The sequence below is a fragment of the Heptranchias perlo genome, chromosome 12 (genome assembly GCF_035084215.1).
Source record: "Heptranchias perlo isolate sHepPer1 chromosome 12, sHepPer1.hap1, whole genome shotgun sequence".
Lineage (NCBI taxonomy): Eukaryota > Metazoa > Chordata > Chondrichthyes > Hexanchiformes > Hexanchidae > Heptranchias > Heptranchias perlo.
In genome coordinates this window covers 53,615,385-53,637,150 of record NC_090336.1, presented here as the reverse complement: position 1 = coordinate 53,637,150, position 21,766 = coordinate 53,615,385, and the positions used below count along the sequence as shown (strand labels likewise).

At 40.1% G+C, this 21,766-nt stretch overlaps 1 protein-coding gene across 4 annotated transcripts in view; it reads right to left on the bottom strand.

Annotated features, from left to right (window-relative positions):
* Positions 1-21,766, bottom strand: part of csrp3 (cysteine and glycine-rich protein 3 (cardiac LIM protein)) — a 40,586-nt gene that overhangs the window by 5,243 nt on the left and 13,577 nt on the right. For 2 of the 4 annotated variants that reach the window (XM_067994112.1, XM_067994111.1), the window contains exons 2-5: positions 13,281-13,419; positions 10,148-10,316; positions 7,585-7,711; positions 783-876 (exon numbers count right to left, since the gene is read on the bottom strand). In XM_067994112.1, the coding sequence (XP_067850213.1) occupies positions 783-876; positions 7,585-7,711; positions 10,148-10,316; positions 13,281-13,392 (502 nt within the window). In that variant the 5' untranslated portion in view covers positions 13,393-13,419. Of the gene's footprint in view, positions 1-782; positions 877-7,584; positions 7,712-10,147; positions 10,317-13,280; positions 13,432-15,288; positions 15,384-21,766 lie in introns of those variants that run through there. The other 2 variants (XM_067994114.1, XM_067994113.1) reach the window with 2 other exon arrangements.

Genomic DNA, 21,766 nt, shown 5'->3' with positions numbered 1-21,766 from the left:
GCTTTCTAGATATCTTGCGCTGAAATAAAGAACTAACTTGCACTTATGTAGTGCCTTAATCACATTTCTAAGAAATGTCCAAAACACTTCATTACTTTGAAATGCGACCAGTGTTGTTCTGTGGGTAAACACAGCAACCATCTTGCACTCAGCATAATCTCACAAACAGCAGTGAGATGAATGATTTAGTTGATCTATTTTTGGCAGTGTTGATTGAGAGGAATGCTCGCCAGGACTGCAGGAAAATTTGCTGCTCTTCTGCAAATGATGCCATGGGAACTTTAACATCCAACTGAACCAGCAGACAGAGCCTCAGTTTAAGGTCTCATCCGACGGACACTACCTTTAACAATGTGGCACTCCCTCGGTACGTCCCTGGAGCGTTAGCATGCATTATGAAAGATTCAACTATTTCTAGACTTCCATCTTCACGATCAATAACAAATGACTGTTTAATTCCAGGTGACATATGTTGCACCCATAGTGATAGATGCAGTGGGTGCCAAAGGCAGCATTTCTATTTGTTGGTCTGATTAGCTCAATTCAAACCCTTCAACAAACTGAATGATGTACTTTACTGTAGCTAAACACTTAAAAAAAAATCCCCCCCCCCCTGCCATCTACTAATTCCAAACAATACAAATATGTTTTAGTTGGTGACAGACTCCTGAAAGGTTTCATCTATTGAATGCACCAAATTGTAACGGACTACCATTCAACTTGTCTTATTTCAACTTGTTTTCTCCTTCACAAGAAGGAGCTAAGTATATGTTCGGCCTTACCTTTACAGTAGATTTCTCCATCTTTGTCTGTGACTGTTGTGGATTCTAGGCTCTTACCACACAGAGCACAGCGAAAACAGGTTTTGTGCCATGCCTGCAATAGAATGAAGTAAAGATTACAAAGGCTTATCGGATGATTACTTCCAATTTTAATCAACAGCAACTTGCATTCATACAGCATCTTTAACATAGTAAAACGTCTCAAGGTGCTTCCAGGAATGTAATCATACAAAAATTAATCAATGTATTAATTTGTGACCACTGCTCTGTCTCGACTTTCGTCTTCCTAGCAGTGAGAAAAATAACTTCACGTTTGACATCGCATTTACTTTGGCCATCAGATGCATCCTTAATATCACACTATAGGTCTAGCCTTGTACCTGGGGATAGAGAACAGTCGAACCACCCCATAATTTTGCAGAAGCAATTCAACAATGTCTTTCCGATACAACAAATCATTTTCACAGATTGTGTCAATGCATCAGTGTGTTCAGCTCAAAAAGGTGTGCAAAACAGCTGTATAAAATATTGGCTCCCTTTTCCGTAATATTCTCATACTCTTCACTTAAATGCATATAAATCATTTGAGTCCCAACATCTCAATATATAATATAATTCGTTGGGCGTGATCATTATGACAGTCTTTAGCTAGATTGATTGCTTACTAAAAGTTGATTTACTGTGGCAAGTTTTCTGTAGTGTTTTGAACCCTCCTGGAATGGCAGTTTCTTCAGATATCCCGCCAGCTCAATTCTGCGTTAACATTAGTTCCATTCATACTACAACAGTGGGTAAACATCCAATAAATTGCATGTTTAAATTAAGTATGGCTGCAGAATAACAGTTGTAATTAAACAGTTATTTCAGAATATATAATCAAACTGGCTTTAGATTCCCAAAGTGTCGCCATGTAAGGAGTTTGTGCAAACCTGTGCTCTCCAATCTATGGCACAGTATGTTGCTACACAAACATGTGCCATTAGTTGTGATTTGAATATACATGAAGTCCACATGCCTCTCATGCTCTTATGGATTACATAGAATTTACAGCACAGAAACAGGCCATTTGACCCAACTAGTCTCTGCTGGTGTTTATGCTCCAAACGAGTCTCCTCCCACCCTACTTCATCTAACCCTATCAGCATGTCCTTCTATTCCTTTCTCCCTCATGTGTTTATCCAGCTTCCCCTTAAATGCATCTATGTTATTAGCTTCAACTACTCCTTGTGGTAGCAAGTTCCACATTCTAACCGCTGTTTCGCAGTATACAAAATTGATTTCTCTGTAAAGATTTACATTGATCTACCTGGAGACATTTCTACATTTGCCAGTGACTGATACGCCCAATTAAAATGTTTTGGCAGGTTGTCCTGGCCACTGGCAGTAACTAGAAAACAATAGTTTCCCTAAGGCTTTTGGGAATTCAATTTTCAGCTAATCTTGTTGGGAGTTGTGTAGCAATTTATTTTACATACCATGTGAAATTCATGATGAGTATTTTAAATACAAATGAAACTTAATTAAAATGCAAGATTGGGGGTGCAACATAGCTTCCAGTGAGAAGTGAGAATCTATCTTTATTTGTATTGCGCTCAATAAAAGATAGGTTTATAGACATAAAACTGTAAATGGTATTCACGGTGGCGTTTGTGATTTGTGTTTTCTCCCTTAGGACAATTAACCTTTCACTTTATTTGAGGAAGGAAATTAGATGTTAATTCAGCTCTTAAAAGGCAAGGCAGTACATGTCTAATAAAACATACCTATATCCTGCAGCCTTATGTTTTAAGTATTAGTAAGTGCTAAAAAACTAAACCTATTATTAGCGCAATTCATTTGTATGCAGTCAGTATCTCCTACATTCAGAAAGTTGTTATATATTGCAGTAGGTTTGCAATGGCAGTAGTTGATATATTTTAGGAGGAACTGGGTAAACATAATATTTTCTGAAATTAGATACATTAAATTCCTAGCCAATAAATAGCACATCCAAAACCTTACATCAAAAGTACCTCATAAATGATCAAAATAATTTGTTAATGTTTGGTGTTGCATTTGATAGGATAGAAGTAGAGAAGATGTTTCCACTTGCGGGAGAGACCAGAACTTGGGGCCATAAATATAAGAGTCACTAATAAATCCAATAGGGAATTCAGGAGAAACTTGTTTACCCAGAGAGTGGTGAGAACGTGGAACTCGCCAGCACAAGGAGTAATTGAAGCAACTAGCATAGATGCATTTAAGGGGAAGCTAGATCAATACATGAGGGAGAAAGGAACAGAAGGACATATTGGTGGGGTTAGATGAAGGGTGGGAGGAGGCTTGTGTGGAGCACAAACACTGGCATAGACTGTTGGGCCGAATGGCCTGTTTCTGTGCTGTACATTCCATGTAATTTCAGTGTAGAACTTGCACTAATAGCTGTTTTTATGTTGGGTTTAGTGGTGTGCTAGTGCAATCGATACAACGGTTCTTCCTAGCAGTTGGTCTTGGCAGATCTGGCAAGTTTACTTTGTTCTCATGTAACTGGCAGCAACCTCAGTGTGTTTGGTGCTGGAAGAAATAGGATCCCACGAAGCCCAATAGAAAATCATCCAATGGCCTTCTGTATGCTTTGTTATTTTGAGCCTATATGGAACTTGCCCTTGACACTTGAGGAAAGACCATGATCAGAATGATAACATTGCAAACATGTCTTTGAAGTAGCTGCACATGCACAAAGGTCGCACATTAGGTAATTCCACTCCTGTCAAGAAGCTTTGCATCTCATGTATCAATTCTACCTCCCTCGATGGCTGGTTGCTCAAACTGATTTGCAGATGTGCAGCCTCTGCATCTTGTTTGACCCTGAGCTCGCATCAGTTCCATCGGCAAGATCATTTCTAGACCACCACCCACCTAACCACAATCGTGCTGCAGTTCCAGTATGATCCCTTCACTCTTCCAGCTGCGTTTTTCCTCCCTTCTCCCATAATAAATGATTTTTTTTCCCTAGAATTCTGTTCCTCAAGCTCTGCCTTGCTGCCTTTCTCCCCAACTTCAGAAGTATCCTCAAAACTCATATCTTTTACCGCAAACTTCAGTCACTTCCCCTATTTCCTGCTCAGTCTCCAACACTCCTCCTCTGAAGTGCCTTGGGATGTTTTAATGTGAAAGGCTCTACATAAATACAGTATAGATGGGGCCATTTTGGCAGAGGTGAATCGGAATGTGATGGAAACATTCATATTAAAAACACTTCCAAAAAGATAGTGCATTCAGTAAAATTCTTACCTCAAAATTACTTGGGATAAAATTATACACCAGACTGCTTTGTGCCTCTATGCTGTTCACACAACACATCAGTGGTCACGCTAGCTTCAATAAAACATGTGATCTTTGGTTCATAGAAGTCAAATTAGTGCCCATGTAAAGTGAATTTAATGCAATCCAACATTCAGCTTGTTGATCCACATTGCAGTGGTACCTTCTAGCAATGTACCTTCTATAATGTTGGCAGACAGTCTGTACAGGTCAGCAATATTAAAATTGTATTTTGAGTAGCCCAAGCACCCAATCCACCAGTGGTCGAAATAAAATAACTCCAAGCGACACACAATTGCTTTTCATTGCCACTTACCTTCATCAGTGATGACACTTTAACTTGAGAGGTAGGGAATAAACCATCTCTCGAGATGTGGTATGTAAGGGAGGTGTGCCGCCTCTGCGTGGTTATCACACTTTCCACTTCTTCAGTTGTGTAACTGACTTTAATTCCATGGGCAGCTATATATGTCTTATCCCATTATTAACACAATTGAGCCCGACAGGGAAGTGGGAACCTGGGCAACTTGTGCAATTACCTCATTTTTCTGGTCAAATAAACTGATTTGGAGTAATAGGAAAGGCTACTCTTAAAATACTGGAACTATTCAGAAGTACTCAACCTTAGGAAATGTTTGTGGAAATAAAATTACTGAACTGGGAAAAGCCCTAACCACTGAAGGTGGTGCCAGCTCTTACTCTCCTGGGCCTAAGTTTTCAAACAAAGCCCTCAGAGGTGTCAGGTATCTGTCTGTCCGTACCACACACCCAGAGCAGTGCCTTCAGAATTCTGTATTTGTTGATTTATCATCCACATTATTTCTTTTACCATATACTAATTAAAACATTTTCTGTAATAAAATAATTATTTTCCTTTTTTGGTAGCTGTAGGTTATACAGGGGTCCCCAAGAGTCTATCAATATTTGCAGGGGGTCCTCACAAACCCCTTGTTCCAGTGTCATTACCTGTAGGACTCAGCATCGAACAATTTGCCAAAAAAACATTGGATATGCACAGAACAGATTTTCCTGAAAGCCTCCAGAATCCACTCAAATGAGACAAACAGATGGATTTGTAACAGGAGCTTCATCAGTTCATTCCACAGCAGTTGAATAATATAATTTACTGAGTGTGTTTATCATGAGCCAGGATTTCACTTGGGTTTTCAAAAATATATATTTCTGACAGAGGCTGCAAACTTCTTGGTTGGTTGGTTGGTCAGTCTCTTCCCCCCCCCCCCCCCCTGCACCCACTCCCGGTCTCCCTCCTGAAACCGATTTTCTCTCCTTCTCTCTTGCCCTCAAAGCACTGATTCATGTCAGGCTTTGGTTCCATGGGCAAAAACAGCCCTCGAGAACATACAGCAACCATTCATAAGTGAGCTTAAACACTGAAGGGTGAATTCATTCACCCTGTGCTCCCAGCAGGGAGCATGGGTTGGAGACAGGGCTACAATAACGTAGCATGGATTCTGTCACCCGCACTCCATCCAGCATGGCTCCCCACTGGAAGCATAAATTGGTGAATTTACCCTAAAGTGTTACTTAGCACTATAGTGAGAACGACATCAGAGACCAATCCTGTCCTTTTCCAATCTTCACACAGACAATAAGTTCTAGCAGGGATCACTAATGCTAGGAAGTGGGAAGGCTGCCTGATTTGCTCCACTGGCGGTGCCCCCAACACCACCTGGCTCAGATCAGCTATTGAGACAGCCAGTGTTCCTGTTCTAAACAGCTCAGTAAATCATGGGACACTGTGTACCCACTGAATCAGTGTGGGAACTAGTGCAGAAACATTATATTCAGTTTAGAGTGACAAGTGGCACAGGAATGAACAAAAGGAATGTTATCGTTCAGCTCCTGCTGCAAACATAGTAAATAGAGGTGTTGGAGTAAACAAGACTTATTTCCAGGTCACCTGCTTTCCAATGGGGTTTACCTCAAGATATGGCTCTAAAAAGGAGCAAAAAAAAAACCCATTTTATAAATAGCAATACAACAACATATAGCATGTTGGTAGAGTTTCTGTAATATATATATATTTTTTAAAAACTTATTTAAGCTATCTTTTCTAGTCATGACAAGGAAATCCATGTTCCAGGTATACAAAAAATGCCTGCAGAAACTAGGAAAGAGGCAGGTGGCCATGTTCTTTTTGTCACTGTCCTGTTCTTCTCCCTCCCGGAGATGAATTCCTCACCCTCACTGTTAAAATGAGGTGGTTTCACCAACAGGATAAACTCAAACATTCAAGAACAGTTTTCTAGTCTGGCCTGGTAGAATTACAGCACCGATAAAAGCCATTCAAGGCCATCACATAGCCCAGTTCTCCGAAAGGGCTATACATAGAGTCCCATTCTTTTGCCCTTTCCCTCAGATTCAGCTGCACCTCCTAGTTTGGTATTATCTGTGACTTTGACCAGTTTGCAATGAACTTCTGAATCCAGATCATTAATGTAAATTAGAAATAGTAGGAGTCCCAACACTGATCACTGAGGCACTGCACAACACTTGCTTTTCCCTGACATAACTCCTGCTGCTTCCTAATCCTCAGCCAATTTCTTATCTATTTTCAAATTATACCTTCAATTCCTGCGACAATTCCTAAGCTTAATTAATAGCCTTTTGTGTGGAACCTTGTTAAATACTTTTAGGAAGTCAAGGCAAACCAGGTCATAGAGCTTTCCACAGTCTAATGGGATATCATTTTCTCAAAAAGAGTCATGGAATTTGGTCAAGGAAAAAGAAAGAATTTGGATTATTTATAGCGCCTTTCACAACCTCAGGACGTCTCAAAGCGCTTAACAGCGAATGAAGTATGTCAAATCGTAGTCACTGTTGTAATGTAGGGAAACACGGCAGCCAATTTGCACACAGCAAGGTCCCAAACAGCAATGAGATAAATTATCATATTATAGTGATGTTGGTTGAAGAATAAATATTGGCCCCAGTAGGATCTTCCTCTTCCGAAGCCATGTTAGCTACTATTTGCTAGTTTATCATACAGGTAATTCTCAAGTTTACTCCTAATAATCAATTCCATTATCTTATCGTCATTGATGTAAGCTTCACGGGTTTGTAGTTGCCTGGGTCTTTTGTCAGACTCTGACATAAAATAGGATCACCTTAGATTGGTTCCAAACTATCAGGATCTCCCCATTATTCACTATCTTCCTTAATAATGCCTCACAAATTTGATCTCTTGGCTCTTTTAGGACTTGTGAATAAAGATTATTCACCTATGGGAATATTTTTGTTTTGGATTTCTATCTTAATGTTGAAGTCAATAATTATGTTTGAATTATTGCTATTTAGGGGGGACATGTTACTCATGTGAAATCCTATATGACTACTTGAAGGAAGCAATCATTGAATATGCTCACTATCTTATGCTCATTCTCCAAACTATTACCACTTTTAGGGCTCTTGCCTCTTGTTTGACTGGCCTCTTACTGTTATAGCACTGAAAGGATATCTTACTGTTATATTTTCATACCTTTCCTCCTCCAATCACCTTCTCAGCTGCATACACAGACTGGTTGCATCGTGGACATTTTTCTGCACCACCAAACTTCTGGGCAAATTTGGAGGGGTTGGGGTTTGCAGACTGATGAGGTTTAGCCCTTAGAAGAAAAGAAAATGAGAGGAAGATAAAATAAATAGGGTGTAAATTTGTCAAAGTATGTAGCAAGTGAGATAGGCTTCATAAATTGGCGATACTGAAATGCTATGGCTTTCCAAGGCTAAACATAAGGCAGTGGATACAGTTTAGCTACGTTATGTAGATTAAAGATGCTTATCAATATTCAACTCAAAATATTCACACATCTGTGAAGTGCTATGAATAGATTATATAAACTCATTAAAACAATGCGCTACCTTCTCTCCAAAAATATTACTTGTTTCCCAAAAGTAAATCTCTTTTAAAAAAGGAGTATTTATTAACGAGTATATAGCTGTAAGCATTCGCTGATAGCCGAATTGGTAAAAATCATCTTGTGGTACTGAGGCGTATAGACCAATAAAGTCTTGAGTTTGATCTCTGATCCCATCTGCGGTGGCAGAGAGCGCATTAAAATTGCCACAGCATCACTCGGGTTAGAGAGGGAAGAAACAATTCTCACTATTGCTGTACAGTGGTCCCTTCTGGAAAGTGCTGAGTGTGGACAAAATTGGATTTAGTTATATAACCAAAATGTTAAAATAGCCCACAAATGCTCACTGTCTAGACTCACCCACAAAAGAATTACCGTTTACTTGGGTGATAACCTTCCTGGTTGGTATAATCATGGTCCCTTTGATTATATTTTAAGCAATACCCCTTAGCAGCTGTGCACCACAAAATATGTGTTTCACAAATTATACATTGCTGCTTAAGAACTCTACTTGGGGGAAAAAGGTGAAGCAATTCATACTGTTGATGGAGCATAGTTAGTGGTTCAGCTAATATTTTTTTGGCTCAGCCCATGATTGCTGCTGCTATGCACCCCACAATACTTCAGTAGGGGAACATTTTGTGGAAGTTTCCCGAGATGCCTCAGTAAATAAAGTACATCACGGCAAGGAACTGAGGCATGCAAATCAGGAAGATCGCAGGGGTAATGTCTTGTCTATGCGGAGTTTGGGGTAGCAGTACAGTTGGCCTTAGTGCCTCCGAGTTAGGGAGGGGGAAAAGAATAAGTCAGTCAGGACACCCACTCCTGATCAATGTCCATGACCCCTGCTGGAAAATACACATGTGGGAATGACTGAGGACAGGATTAGGTTCGGCCGTGATGCACCACAATGGTTGACTAGCCTGTTAACATTTGCTGTCTGACTCACACATGCAGAGTGTTTACTTGGGTGAAGTACTGGTGGGTGGCCAATGCTTTTTTAAAAAAAAATTCAATTTTTCTTTTCTTGCCAACCTTCTCATCGTCCCCATGAAGATGTTGACTCGTTGTTGGGATAAGGGTTCCTGTGCTCTGGGCACCCTGCACTAACTCGCTGGAGTGACCTTAATAAATGAACAGTGAATGTCAGCCGGCTTCTCAGCGGAGCCCAATCCCACCCTCGCCCAATGTCCACACATGTGCATTTGCAGCAGAGCGACTGAACAGTGGTTGAATCTTCCCCCTCTTAAACCAGTGGGAAAAAGACAAACAAATAAGCTAGAATAAAAGCAAAATACTGTGGATGCTGGAAATCGAAAATAAAAACAGAAAATGCTGGAAAAACACTCTGCGGGTCAGGCAGCATCTGTGAAGAGAGAAACAGAGTTAACATTTCGGGTCGATGACCTTTCATCAGAACTGGAAGACGTTAGCGATTTAACATTTAAATGGCAAAGGTTTCCCTTTGTTCTTTCCTCCTTCAACCACCCCCGCTTTCTCCCTGGCTCTGTACTTGCTTAAAAACTGTTAAATCTCTAGCTTCTTCCAGTTCTGATGAAAGGCCATCTACCTGAAACATTAACTCTTTCTCTCTCCACAGATGCTGCCTGACCTGCTGAGTGTTTGCCAGCATTTTCTGTAAATAAATACACTGCTCCTTTTTACACTGCAACACACAGTGATCTGACTAATGAAGTAAATAGCCACAGCATGGGGTACACACAAGTGTGAAAATCAAATTGAAATGCTATTTGTTTCATACTGCTCTGCATGTGGAGACATTTATTTCAAACATTGATCAGTATCCATGTCTACAATAGGGATATACTAGCACAGAACCAGGGAGAATGAGTTTTAATACTAGTTTACCATAGAGACTTGGAAAATTAGATTGGATTTATAATGTTACAAATTCTCCATCATAAACTCGATTTCAGATAGTTGCAGTAAATGTGACTCAAATTTCAATTTATCTGGCTATGCGTGCCTCTAAAGGATTTTTTATGATGAATTAGTGGAATTGTTTTGAACCTCTGAGGATTTCTGGGCTTGATCTCATTCCCAAACTCTATAAATTTGCATATAAGTAGTCCAAGTAATTTCAGGTCAGCATTACGCATGTGAGCAATAAACAGTGCATTAATTCATCTTTAATATTTTTGAAGCATTTTTTTCAAAACTTACTCCGCTTGCTGGGTGCCAAGATTTTCACCCGGCTCAGAACTAAGAGTTCCAGCACCTTGACCATACCCATAGCCCTTGGGTCCATACTTCTTGCCATAGCAAGCCTTGCAGTAGATTTCAGCTTCATGTGCAGCAACTGTTGTGCTGTCCAGGGCTTTTCTACAGACCACTGAAAAAGAAAAAGAAAAAATAGCAGTTATCGCTGAATCCATTTTGTAAATCCTTGGATTCAGGAATCAGAAGTACAATTTCAAAATTTGAGGATGACAGCAAATTTGGGGGGATGGTTAATACTGAGGAGGACTGTGACAAAATACAAGACATTAATAAACTTGCAGAATGGGTATGTAATTGGCAAATGAATTATCAGTATAGACAAGTGTGAGGTGGTGCATTTTAAGGAGGCTACATACTTCTTGGAAAATAAATCTAAATGGGGTAGAGGAGCTAAGGGATCTCGGGGTACAGATACACAAATCACTAAAAGTAGCGACGCAGGTTAATAGGGCCATAAAAAAAGCAAACCAAGCACTGGAGTTCATTTCTAGAGGGATAGAATTGTAAAGCAGAGAAGTTATGTTAAATTTGTATGGAACCTTGGTTAGACCACACTTGGAGTACCGTGCACAGCTCTGGTCTTCATATTATAAAAAGGATACAGAGGCACTGGAGAAGGTGCAAAGATGATTTACTAGGATGATATCAGAACTGAGAGGTTATACCTATCGCTTTTGTCTATAGAAAAAAGAAAGAGAAGGCTGAGGGGTGACCTGATAGAGGTCTTCAAGATTATGAAAGGGTATGATAGGATAGACATGGAGAAGATGTTTCCACTTGTGGGAGAGACCAAAAGTAGGGGCTATAATTAGAAGATAGTCACTAATAAATCCAATAGGGAATTCAGGAGAAACTTCTTTACCCAGAAGGTGGTTACAATGTGAAACTCGCTACCACAAGGAGTAGTTGAGACAAATAGCATAGATGCATTTAAGGGGAAGCTAGATAAACTCATGAGCGAGAAAGGAATGGAAGGTTATGCTGATAGGGTCAGATGAAGTAAGGTGGGAGGAGGCTCGTGTGGAGCATAAACACCAGCATGGATCAGTTGGGCTGAAGGGCCTGTTTCTGTGTTATACATTCTGTGTAAATCACTCAAAGCACGTCTGCAATCTCAGGTCTGAGAAAGCTGGTTTGAAAAGAAAGAGACTTGTATATAACGCTGTACAACAGTTCTTGGAAATATCTCAAAGTAATTCACATACAATGAATTACAGTGACACTGCAGCCCTTTTGGTTTGGAAAATATAGTGCAGTGATGCTTCTCTATAATTGATATGAGGATCATTGTGGAATGTTGTTATTTCTAACCTCAAGTCATTCAATGACTTAAAATGTGCATTTTAATACAGCAAGGATGTTACCTCAGAAATAACACAGGCTAACTGTAACCTATTTATGTATTTACAACCATTCTAAGTAAAAAATACTGCAGATGTTAGGTTCACTCTGGTAATTCGTTTAATATTTACTGTTTTCAAATTACAAACTGGTTTAACATGAGACAAAAGTGAAAATAAATTTTATTCAAAGTTCTCTTTATTCTTGAATATAAAAATGAATGCCCAGATGTAATGTGTTAACATGTTGAATCATGGATTGGAGACATGAATTTCATTCCAAGTTATCAACTGGTGCGCACACTCTGGTTCTTCGTAAACAACTCGACTCTAACCGTCCGGTATAGCACTTAGCAGAGATACCAAACTGATGGAAGAGTGAGTGCAGCTTACACTTGCTGTCAAGTTGCACTGGATTGGTCTGTAATTGCCCATTCATCCCCTCCAACATGCCTGGTACAAGCAAATAAGGTACCAAAGTCTAGTTTAAATTTCCTCTCTATTCCCTCATTTTCATTGCTCCAAAGAGCTTCACAGCCATTCTGAAAATGTGAAAGGCACTATTATAAATACAACTTCCTTTTTGGTCTTTCTCTCCTCTCCTGAAGGCAGTGATTTATTCAGGGTACAGTTCCATAGCTGCTGTCAACCCTTTAGAACTTCTCGCAAGTGATATTCTTAATGTGCAAGCCTATACAGTGAGTGCTCGCAGGCAATTCAGACATAAGCTATCGCAGCCAAGTCCAATCCTGTCCTCATCTGACATCCAGATATGTGTACTTTTCAGCAATGGTCACTGGTTAGTTATCATTTGCCAGAACCTTAGCCCTTGGGACATTGAAGCCAATTTGGTGTCCTCATTGTTGCACTATCTGAAATCATCTGACAGTACAGATCAGGTATTAAGCTTGTGACCTTTCTGGTCGGTATAGTCCTGGAGCCAAGACCAGATCAATTTTAGAAAAAGGTTTGAAATGGGTATGTGGTAGATACGGAACATTCTTAGGCCCGCTCCATCTCTGGAAACAAATTCTTTCTTTTGTGAAAAAGAGCATCACAATTTCATTTATTTAGCCATTTTTCACAAGTTGGCTCCTAACTATATCAGGGAACATAGAGAAATGTTTAAATACCTCTGTTTCCATTCAAGTTATCACTTAACTCATGTCCTTTGTTTAAAGTGTTTTTTCCCCCAGATGTTATCTCAGTAAATCTATTTATTGATAGCCCTGTTTATAATAAAAGTTGAGATCACTAGCAGTTCAAATTTGGATGTACAAAACTCGCAGATGATCAGACTGCATAACGGAGCAATTTACTTTTATGAGTTATAGGCAGGAGGAAAACAAACTTATTGATATCCTCCATAAAATCAGATAGCGCTTATGTTGATGGAAAACATGATTTAGAATTCCGATTGTTAAAATCCTGGCAGCCCCAGCAACACGAGGGTGTCCTTTAATGGGTACAGTGGTGGTAAAAGTACACTCTAGGAATACAGAATCTGCTAGTTGGTAAAGAATTTCTACTTTTGATTGTCTGGTGGGGCAAATCTCAAGTCAGCAATTGATGTTTAGGAGCAACAATAGATCTGGGACCCGTCAACTCCAGAAAGCACCGAGCTGAACATACAAAGGGAATCTTTGGGGAAAACCTGCTGCCAAGTATCTGTAGTGGGGTTTGTTTTTTTTTCTAGAAAGCTTAACGTGGGGACTTGTTAAACGTAGCGTGCTTACTGCAAAGAAAGCAGGTTTTGTGGAAACTTCTGCTGTTGCATGCTATCTCCTCAGCATGGTAGACAGTCTTCTCACAAGCAGCACACTTGGCTCCACCACCCCACTGAGGCATCTCTTCAGAAAACAATGACGCCAAAATCTGGAAAGCAAACTGGAATTCACAAATAGCTAAACACAAATAATCATAAAGCATTAATGCAAATTACTCTTAAATATCATTCGCACCTGTGTAGAAATGCTTAAGAGACTATCCATAAATTTCAGAAGAGGACAAGAGTTCTGAAAGTTAAGATAATCACAAGAAGAATTTGGGTAGAAAATCCACAGAATTTCTCCCAACCATCCGTCATAATTTCGGCTGAAACTCCCGGAAAAACAGCGTAAATGGCTGCTTATATTATTCCTACCGATAGTCTGGTAACGTTACAGTATATGAACAGAGAGCCCCTATGGAAATTCCAGACGTTAAGAGTTTAGGAAAAAAAAGTCTTATTCAGAGGATGGTTAGAATGCGGAATTCTCTGCCACAAACTATTGCTAAAAATCACAAATAAGACAGTTGCTTGAAAAAGAGGAATATTGAATAGTAGGGGAAGCAAACAGAAGAGAGGGAATAGGTGGCTCATGTGGAGAAAAACACTGACCTGATGATCTGAATGGCCTGTAACATTCTATGAAGCAGTATGGCCTTTTTAAATAAACAGTAGCTGTAGGTGGTGGTTTAATAAAAAGGATGCACTTGTGTGAAAATGATAATTTTGCATGGCAGACGTTAACAATGGTTTTTCAAAAATTCTGCCCCACAGTATTTAGTTATCACTAATAAATCCAATAGGGAATTCAAGAGAAACTACTTTACCCAGAGAATGTGGATAGAATGTGGAACTTGCTATCACAAGGAGTAGTTGAGGTGAATAGCATAGATGCATTTAAGGGGAGGCTAGATAAACATGAGGGAGAAGGCATAGAAGGTTATGCTGATAGGGTTAGATGAAATCGGGTGGGAGGAGGCTCCTGTGGAGTATAAACACTGGTGTGGACGAGTTGGGCCGAATGGCCTGTTTCTGTGCTGTACATTCTATGTAATTCTATGATTAAACAAAACAAATTATGTGGCCTTTTTACTTTTTGTTTTGGTGTATGATACTTCAAAACTTATTGATGTATTGACCCAATTGCAGCTATTATGGAGAGATCTATTTGCATGTGTCTATCAGAACGTCACATTGTGTTACAGATGCAAAACAATATATATATATATATTTTAAAACGGAAGCCAGTTATTTCCATTGCTTTTTCTAACCGTTTGGAGGAGCCTGTGATTTATGAGCAGCCACCAATCTACAGATAAGCAATTACCCTTCAATCACTATCAATTTTCCATAATCAGACCATGTGGTTTTAAAGGACCGGCCAGATTATATGCAGCTCCACCTTAACAGAATAATAAATTGGCAATGCTCCCGTCCTCAAAGCACAGAGGACTTACTGTAAGCAATGCCATGGGTGAGCCACTCGTCATAAAATAATGATTCTGCTTGCTGTGACCTGCCAATTGAAACTTGACTGTTTCCTCTGGTCTCCAAACAATATGTAATTGCTCCTGGGATTAAAATCCAGTAATGCAAAATTTTAATGTCATGCAAAATAGCATTCCAATAAATGTTCTGGCCTCTTGTCAACAAATAGAATTTATTTGAATTAGCTTGCAATAGATGTTACTTCAAAAACAGTTCAGAATATTAACAAAGACTAACAGAGAATTTCAGTACAAACCTCCTGTGGCCACCTTTCATGTAAGTCAGCTCCCTAAACAATTTCTTCAAGAAATTGAATTTGTTATTTTACATACTGCCACAATTTAAAAGCCGGTGTTATGAATATCTTTTTCCACACTCTTGTTTTCTATTTTTCTGTCTACTGGTCCTTGAATGCCACAAAATGTCAATCTGTCAAACAGATATTGTACCATAATCTATTATCAGCTTGCTATTATCCTCTGACTCACTGTGTTTCACTCTCCATGGCAGCTAGAGTCTGTTTCCCATTATAGTCCTTTATTGGAATTCTCGCAGTTGCTTGGCACAATTGGGTTGTTATTAACTATGGAGGACAAATGACATCATTTGTTCAAGAGAGCTAGAGATTAATTTGTACTTCCAGAAGTAAACCGATGGATATTCTACAACCTGCCTCTGATTTCCCTCCATTAAATCACGATCAGTGAACAACACTGTTCAGGAAGACTTCATAGAATACCTTTTATAAATACACTGCTGCTGAACACTGAGAGCCACTAAAAATAACTATGTTGATTAGAGGAGTGCAACATGCAGATTTTCTTTTGTTAATGTCAGTCCCAATCAGTAATGCTGTTGTCCTTATATCAGAAGTTATTTATAGTTGTCATTTTTCAAAAAATATACATTACATTGACTGCCCTAAAGCACTGCATTCAGTTTTTGGGCAAAATGGTTTATTGACCCATCTATCCACAAAAATATAGAATACACGGTCAAATAAATACAAGTAGAGCCCATTCTATCCTCATCCTAGTTATTTTTTTTAATGAATTTAGTACAGAACAGAAAATGTAAGAGAGGGTTACATAACATTCACACAAGTCGAATATTTTGATTGTAGTTGCTGATCACAGTTATTATCCAATGACTCTAATCTTGACATTTGCTCGGTGGGTTTTATTGAATTACTTGTAAAACTCTGCGAAGCTGCAGGGAGCGTTTATTTTCATTGCCCGACACCAGCTGCTACTCAATATCAGCGAGACGAGAATCAATATCTCAAAGTAGTGATAAGATACCATTGACTGCCAGGCTGGACAGATTAGCTCTGTCATCATCGCTGATCCTAATGTGGTATCAGCAAAGAAGAAAGGGGGATGTCTGGAATACCTCGATAAGGATGCAGGAATAACTGGGTCAGAAGCCCCAGTGAAACAGTGCTGATGATGTTTTTCCTAAACACACTCTGCCTCAGAAAGGTTTCTCCATAGCTGATGCTAATTATGTTACCACATTACAAAATGAGTCACTGCTTCCATAATGTGAGATTGTGCTGTACAGTTTTTGTTAGTTAAGGAGCACCGAGCTGCAGTTAGTATCCTTTTCCCTTCAGTTGGTCACAGTACTAATTCACCTGATTTATACTGCTTTCATTTTTAATCTGCTTAATTACTTAAAATAATTTTAAATGTACAATGTAAATGCTAATTTAAGGTTCAGTTGAAATAGGTTTCTCCAGCATGAAACAATCATCACATCTATTCTGTAGATGAGATGTAGACTCACAAAATATTAAATACAATCTCATTATGGGAGCTGCTCTAAAAATTAACAATCTGAAATTTCAATTTAATTTACGACATGCATCCCACTTATTTTTCCATGTCTTATTCATAAATGTCTATGCGGGGGAATGCAAATTTTCACAGACCAGTGGTACAACATTTCACAAAAAAGGAACTTATATTTGTCTTGGAATTGTCGAACTCACCATGGAAATGTTTCATGCATATCTGGTAAACAACATTAGCGCACAGAAACTGCACATTCCACCTTCTATTGTACAGCCACTTCTGCCCGTTTGTACTGCAGGCCAGAGTTCAGAGCACTGGAAACAAAGAAATAAACGTGCGCGCTTCTCATTTGCAGTTGTACCTTTCCCAAATTTCTTGTTGTGAGGATTTTCCTCAGTTATGAGAAAACTCCAGACAGATTTGGATGTCCTCACACAAGAAACACAAAGTTAGCATTCAGGTACAGCAAGCAATTAGGAAGGCAAATGGCATGTTGGCCTTTATTGCAAGGGGGTTGAAGTACAAAAGTAAGGAAGTCTTACTACAATTGTACAGGGCTTTGGTGCGATCACACCTGGAACACTGTACAGTTTAGGTCTCCTTATTTAAAGAAGGATATACTTGCCTTAGAGGCAGTGCAACAAATGATACCCAGACTTCAAGGGTTAAGTTACGAGGAGAGATTACACAAATTGGGGTTTTATTCTTTAGAGTTTCGAAGGTTAAGGGGTGATCTGATCGAAGTTTATAAGATATTAAGGGGAACAGATGGGGTGGATAGAGAGAAACTATTTCCGCTGGTTGGGGATTCTAGGAGTAGGGGGCACAGTCTAAAAATTAGAGCCTGACCATTCAGGAGCGAGATTAGAAAACATTTCTACACACAAAGGGTGGTGGAAGTTTGGAACTCTCTTCCGCAAATGGCAATTGATAGTAGCTCAATTGCTAAATTTAAATCTGAGATAGATAGCTTTTTGGCAACCAAATGCATTAAGGGATATGAGCCAAAGGCAGGTATATGGAGTTAGATCACAGATCAGCCATGATCTTATCAAATGGCAGAGCAGGCACGAGGGGCTGAATGGCCTACTCCTGTTCCTATGTTCCTAAAGGTTCACCAGATTGATTCCTGGGATGAGAGGGTTGAGTAGAATGGGCCTATACTCTCTGGAGTTTAGAAGAAGGAGAGGTGATCTCATTGAAACATATACGATTCTGAGGGGGCTTGACAGGGTCGATGCTGTGAGGTTGTTTCCCCTGGCTGGAGAGTCTAGAACTAGGGGGCATAGTCTCAGGATAAGGGGTCAGCCATTTAAGACTGAGATGAGGAGGAATTTCTTCATTCAGAGGGTTGTGAATCTTTGGATTTCTCTATCCCAGAGGGCTGTGGATGCTGAGTCATTGAGTGTATTCAACGCTGAGATGGATAGGTTTTTGGACTCTAGGGGAAATCAAGGGATATGGGGATTGGGCGGGAAAGTGGAGTTGAGGTTGAAGATCAGCCATGATCTTATTGAATAGCGGAGCAGGCTCGAGGGGCCGTATGGCCTGCTCCTATTTGTTATGTGGCAGTGCTGGGCTGAGAGTCCAGCGATTGTTGGAACAAAACAGTTGTCCCTGTGCTATCCAATGTCACTTCGAACAGTTGTTCATGTTCATTGCTGGCAGCACTGCCGCCTTCAGCAGAGCCTCATGTGACAGTCTCCACTTCTCCAGTCACAATGGCATCACCATATTTTGAAATTTTGCACTTGTTCTTCAGTCCTGTTACATACATCCTTGTCTTTTGATGCCATCATGGCCTGTCTTGCACCCCAGAATTATTCAGATCCTTGTTTCATGTAGTGATGGTCCTTTTGAATAAGAAATAAACAGTGCTGTGCACACTGTTCTAAATATGGTCTTACCAATGAGGCTAAACATTGGCACCGCACTTTCAGAAACGATGTCAAGATCTTGGAGAGGGTGGAGAGGAGATTTTCTAGAATGGTACCAGGAATGCAGGACATCAGTTATGTGGAGAGACTGGAGAAACTGGGGTTGTTCTCCTGAGAGCAGAAGTGTTAAGGGGAGATTAAATAGAGGTGTTCAAAATTGTGAGGCGTTTTGATAGGGAGAAACTGTTTCCACTGGCAGAAGGGTCGGTAACCTTACGACACGCGATTGGCCTTACAAAGAGCCGGCGTGAGCTCGATAGGTCGAATGGCCTCCTTCAGTGCTATAATAATTCTATGACACAGATTTGGATAATTAGCAGAAGAACTGTGGGTGGGGGTGGAATGAGAAAAAGGAGAAATTCTGCTACGCCGCAGTTTATGATGATATGAAATGCATTGCCTGAAAGGGTGGTGGAAGCAGATTCAACAGTACCATTCAAAAAGGAATTGGATACATAGTGTACTTGAAACGGATAAATTTGCAGCGTTATGGGGGAAAAAGAGCAGGAGGGTGTGACTAATTAGATAACTCTTTCAAAAGAGCCGGCACAGGCGTGATGGGCTGAACGGCCTCCTTCTGTGCTGTAAGATTCTATGAATGAGGCTAAACATTTTGTGAAATGGTGAAACCGATACTTCTGAGCAGTTTTATCTACTTCGGGGTCTGTGCCTCCCTCTCATTTTATTAGAGCCAAGAACATTAGGAACAAGAATCAGCCTATCTAGCCTGCTCATTATAACCTAGGACTATAGATAAATGATATAGACAGGCTTTGTATTATCTCCTTCTGTTCATAATTCAGATCTCGGTACTGCAATGACAAGAACAACTCATATTTAAATAGCACTTTTAATGTCCCAAGGCACTTCAGGATAGATGCAAGGGAAAACAGTAATTAAGCCAGGAAGGGAGAGGCTAGGAGGGGTGACTAAAAGCCTGGTCAAAGAGATGAGTCCTCCCCACCCCAAAAAGGTTTTTAAAAGGAGAAGAAGAGGAAGGTGGAAAGATTGAGAAGTTTGGGGAAAGAATTCCAGAGGGTAGCTTCGAGGCAGCTAAAGGTGGGACAAAGGGAGTGGAGCGACATAAAAGGCTGGATTTAGCAGAATTGAATGTTTGGGGAGGGGCTGGAGGAAATTCCCACTCTCCAACGCACCCTGTGCACTGCACTAACGTATCAGCCTAGATTACGGGCTCAAGTTTCTGGAGTGGGACTTGAACCCATGACCTTCTGACTCAGAGGCAAGAGTACCATCACTCAGCCAAAGCTGACACCAATGAACATAAACAACCATTCCAAATGGCTTTGGATGCCGGGCTGCCATTTTGTACCAGCAATGCTGTTTTATTTTAAACTGCTAATTTTGCCTTAAAAATTGTTAGGTTATTTCTCAGAGGCTTCCAGGCATTTTCATGAAAAACATGTGTCAGATAAAAGTGCTGTTATAATACTGATGTTTTTCAGTTTGTCTGTAACAGTGCAATGACTTCAGTTTCCAAGTGAGGAAAACATGTGCTTGCATCGACCACAGATATCAGGTTGTAAATTTTAGATAAGATGAAAGACATCAATACAATGGTTGTTACATCATTTATATATTAACCTACTAATCTGAGTGGTTATGCAAATATTACCGAGGTTTATACCTAATTGAACAATTGGGTTAATTTTGCAGAACTATGTGACTCTTTGTTGTGATGTGATGAAAATAACAGTAGAGCATGACCCAGGAAAAAGAAAAAAGATATGTGTTTATATAACGCATTTCACGGTGATCCATGACTTAACCAAGTTGTGAGAAAAGGTTAGAAAAAAATCCACATTCTTCAGAAACAAAGAAAAAACAACTTGCATTTATATCGCGCCTTTCACGATCTCAGGACGTACCAAAGCACATTCCAGCTAATGAAGTATTTCAAGTGTCGTCACTGTTGTAATGTAGGAAGTGCAGCAGCCAATTTGCACACAGCAAGGTCCCACAAACAGCAATGTGATAATAACAGTGATATTGGTTGAATAATGAATATTGGCGAGGACACCAGGGAGAACTCCCCGCTCTTCTTGGAATAGTGCCTTGGGATCTTACACGTCTGCCTGAGACAGCAAACGGGGTCTCGGTTTAACATCTCATCCAAAAGACGGCATCTCCGACAGTGCAGCACTCCCTCGATTACCACACTGGAGCGTCAGCCTAGATTGTGTGCTGAAGTCCCCAGACTGGGACTTGAACCCACAACCTTCTGATTCAGGGGGTGAGTGCTACCATTGAGCCATGGCTGACACCAGAAAGTACACAGCTTTCAGTTGTCACAAGTTTGATTGGGAACGGCAACGTGGTGTTCTCATTGGTGCATCGACATGCTGTGTCCTGAGTGGCAGGATATAATTGCATGTCTGAAGATGCGTCTACATTATGTTTGCCAGCAGCAAATACATTCATGTGGGTCTCCCGACCAGCTGCTGGAACAACCACATCCTTTCTTGGGCTTGTAAACATAACTGAGCCAATTCAGCGCAACATGCTATGTCATGATGCAAGATCGCACAACACAATTAGTCAGCTCAGCAGCTGTTTGGCCAGTGTTCTTCAAATTTTTTTTTAAATTCAAGTGGAATCAGTTCATTATACAATCCTCAGCTTACACTTTCTTATGCACCTAATGGAGAAGGCCAGTTTAGATAAAAGGACCCTAGATCCTTCAATGAAACAGTTTTGGTAGAGGTAAGGAATAATAAGGGGAAAAAAAACTAGTGGGCATAGTATATAGGCCTCCTAATAATTGCAACTCTGCTGGAAGAAGTATTAATCAGGAAATAGTCGGGGCATGTAATAAGGGAACAGCTATAATTATGGGGGATTTTAACTATCATATTAACTGGACAAATCAAATTGGGCAGGGCAGCCTTGAGGAAGAGTTTATTGAGTGTATTAGGGATGGATTTCTTGAGCAGTATGTAACTGATCCTACAAGGGGGCAAGCAACCTTGGACCTGGTCCTGTGTAATGAGCCAGGATTAATTAATAATGTCCTAGTTAAGGATCCCCTTGGAATGAGTGACCATAACATGGTTACATTCCATATCCAATTAGAGGGTGAGAAGGTTGGTTCTCAAACAAGCGTACTGAGCTTGAATAAAGGAGACTATGATGGTATGAGAGTGGAATTGATTAAAGTGGACTGGGAAAATAGATTACAGGGTAAGACGGTACATGAACAGTGGTGTTCATTTAAG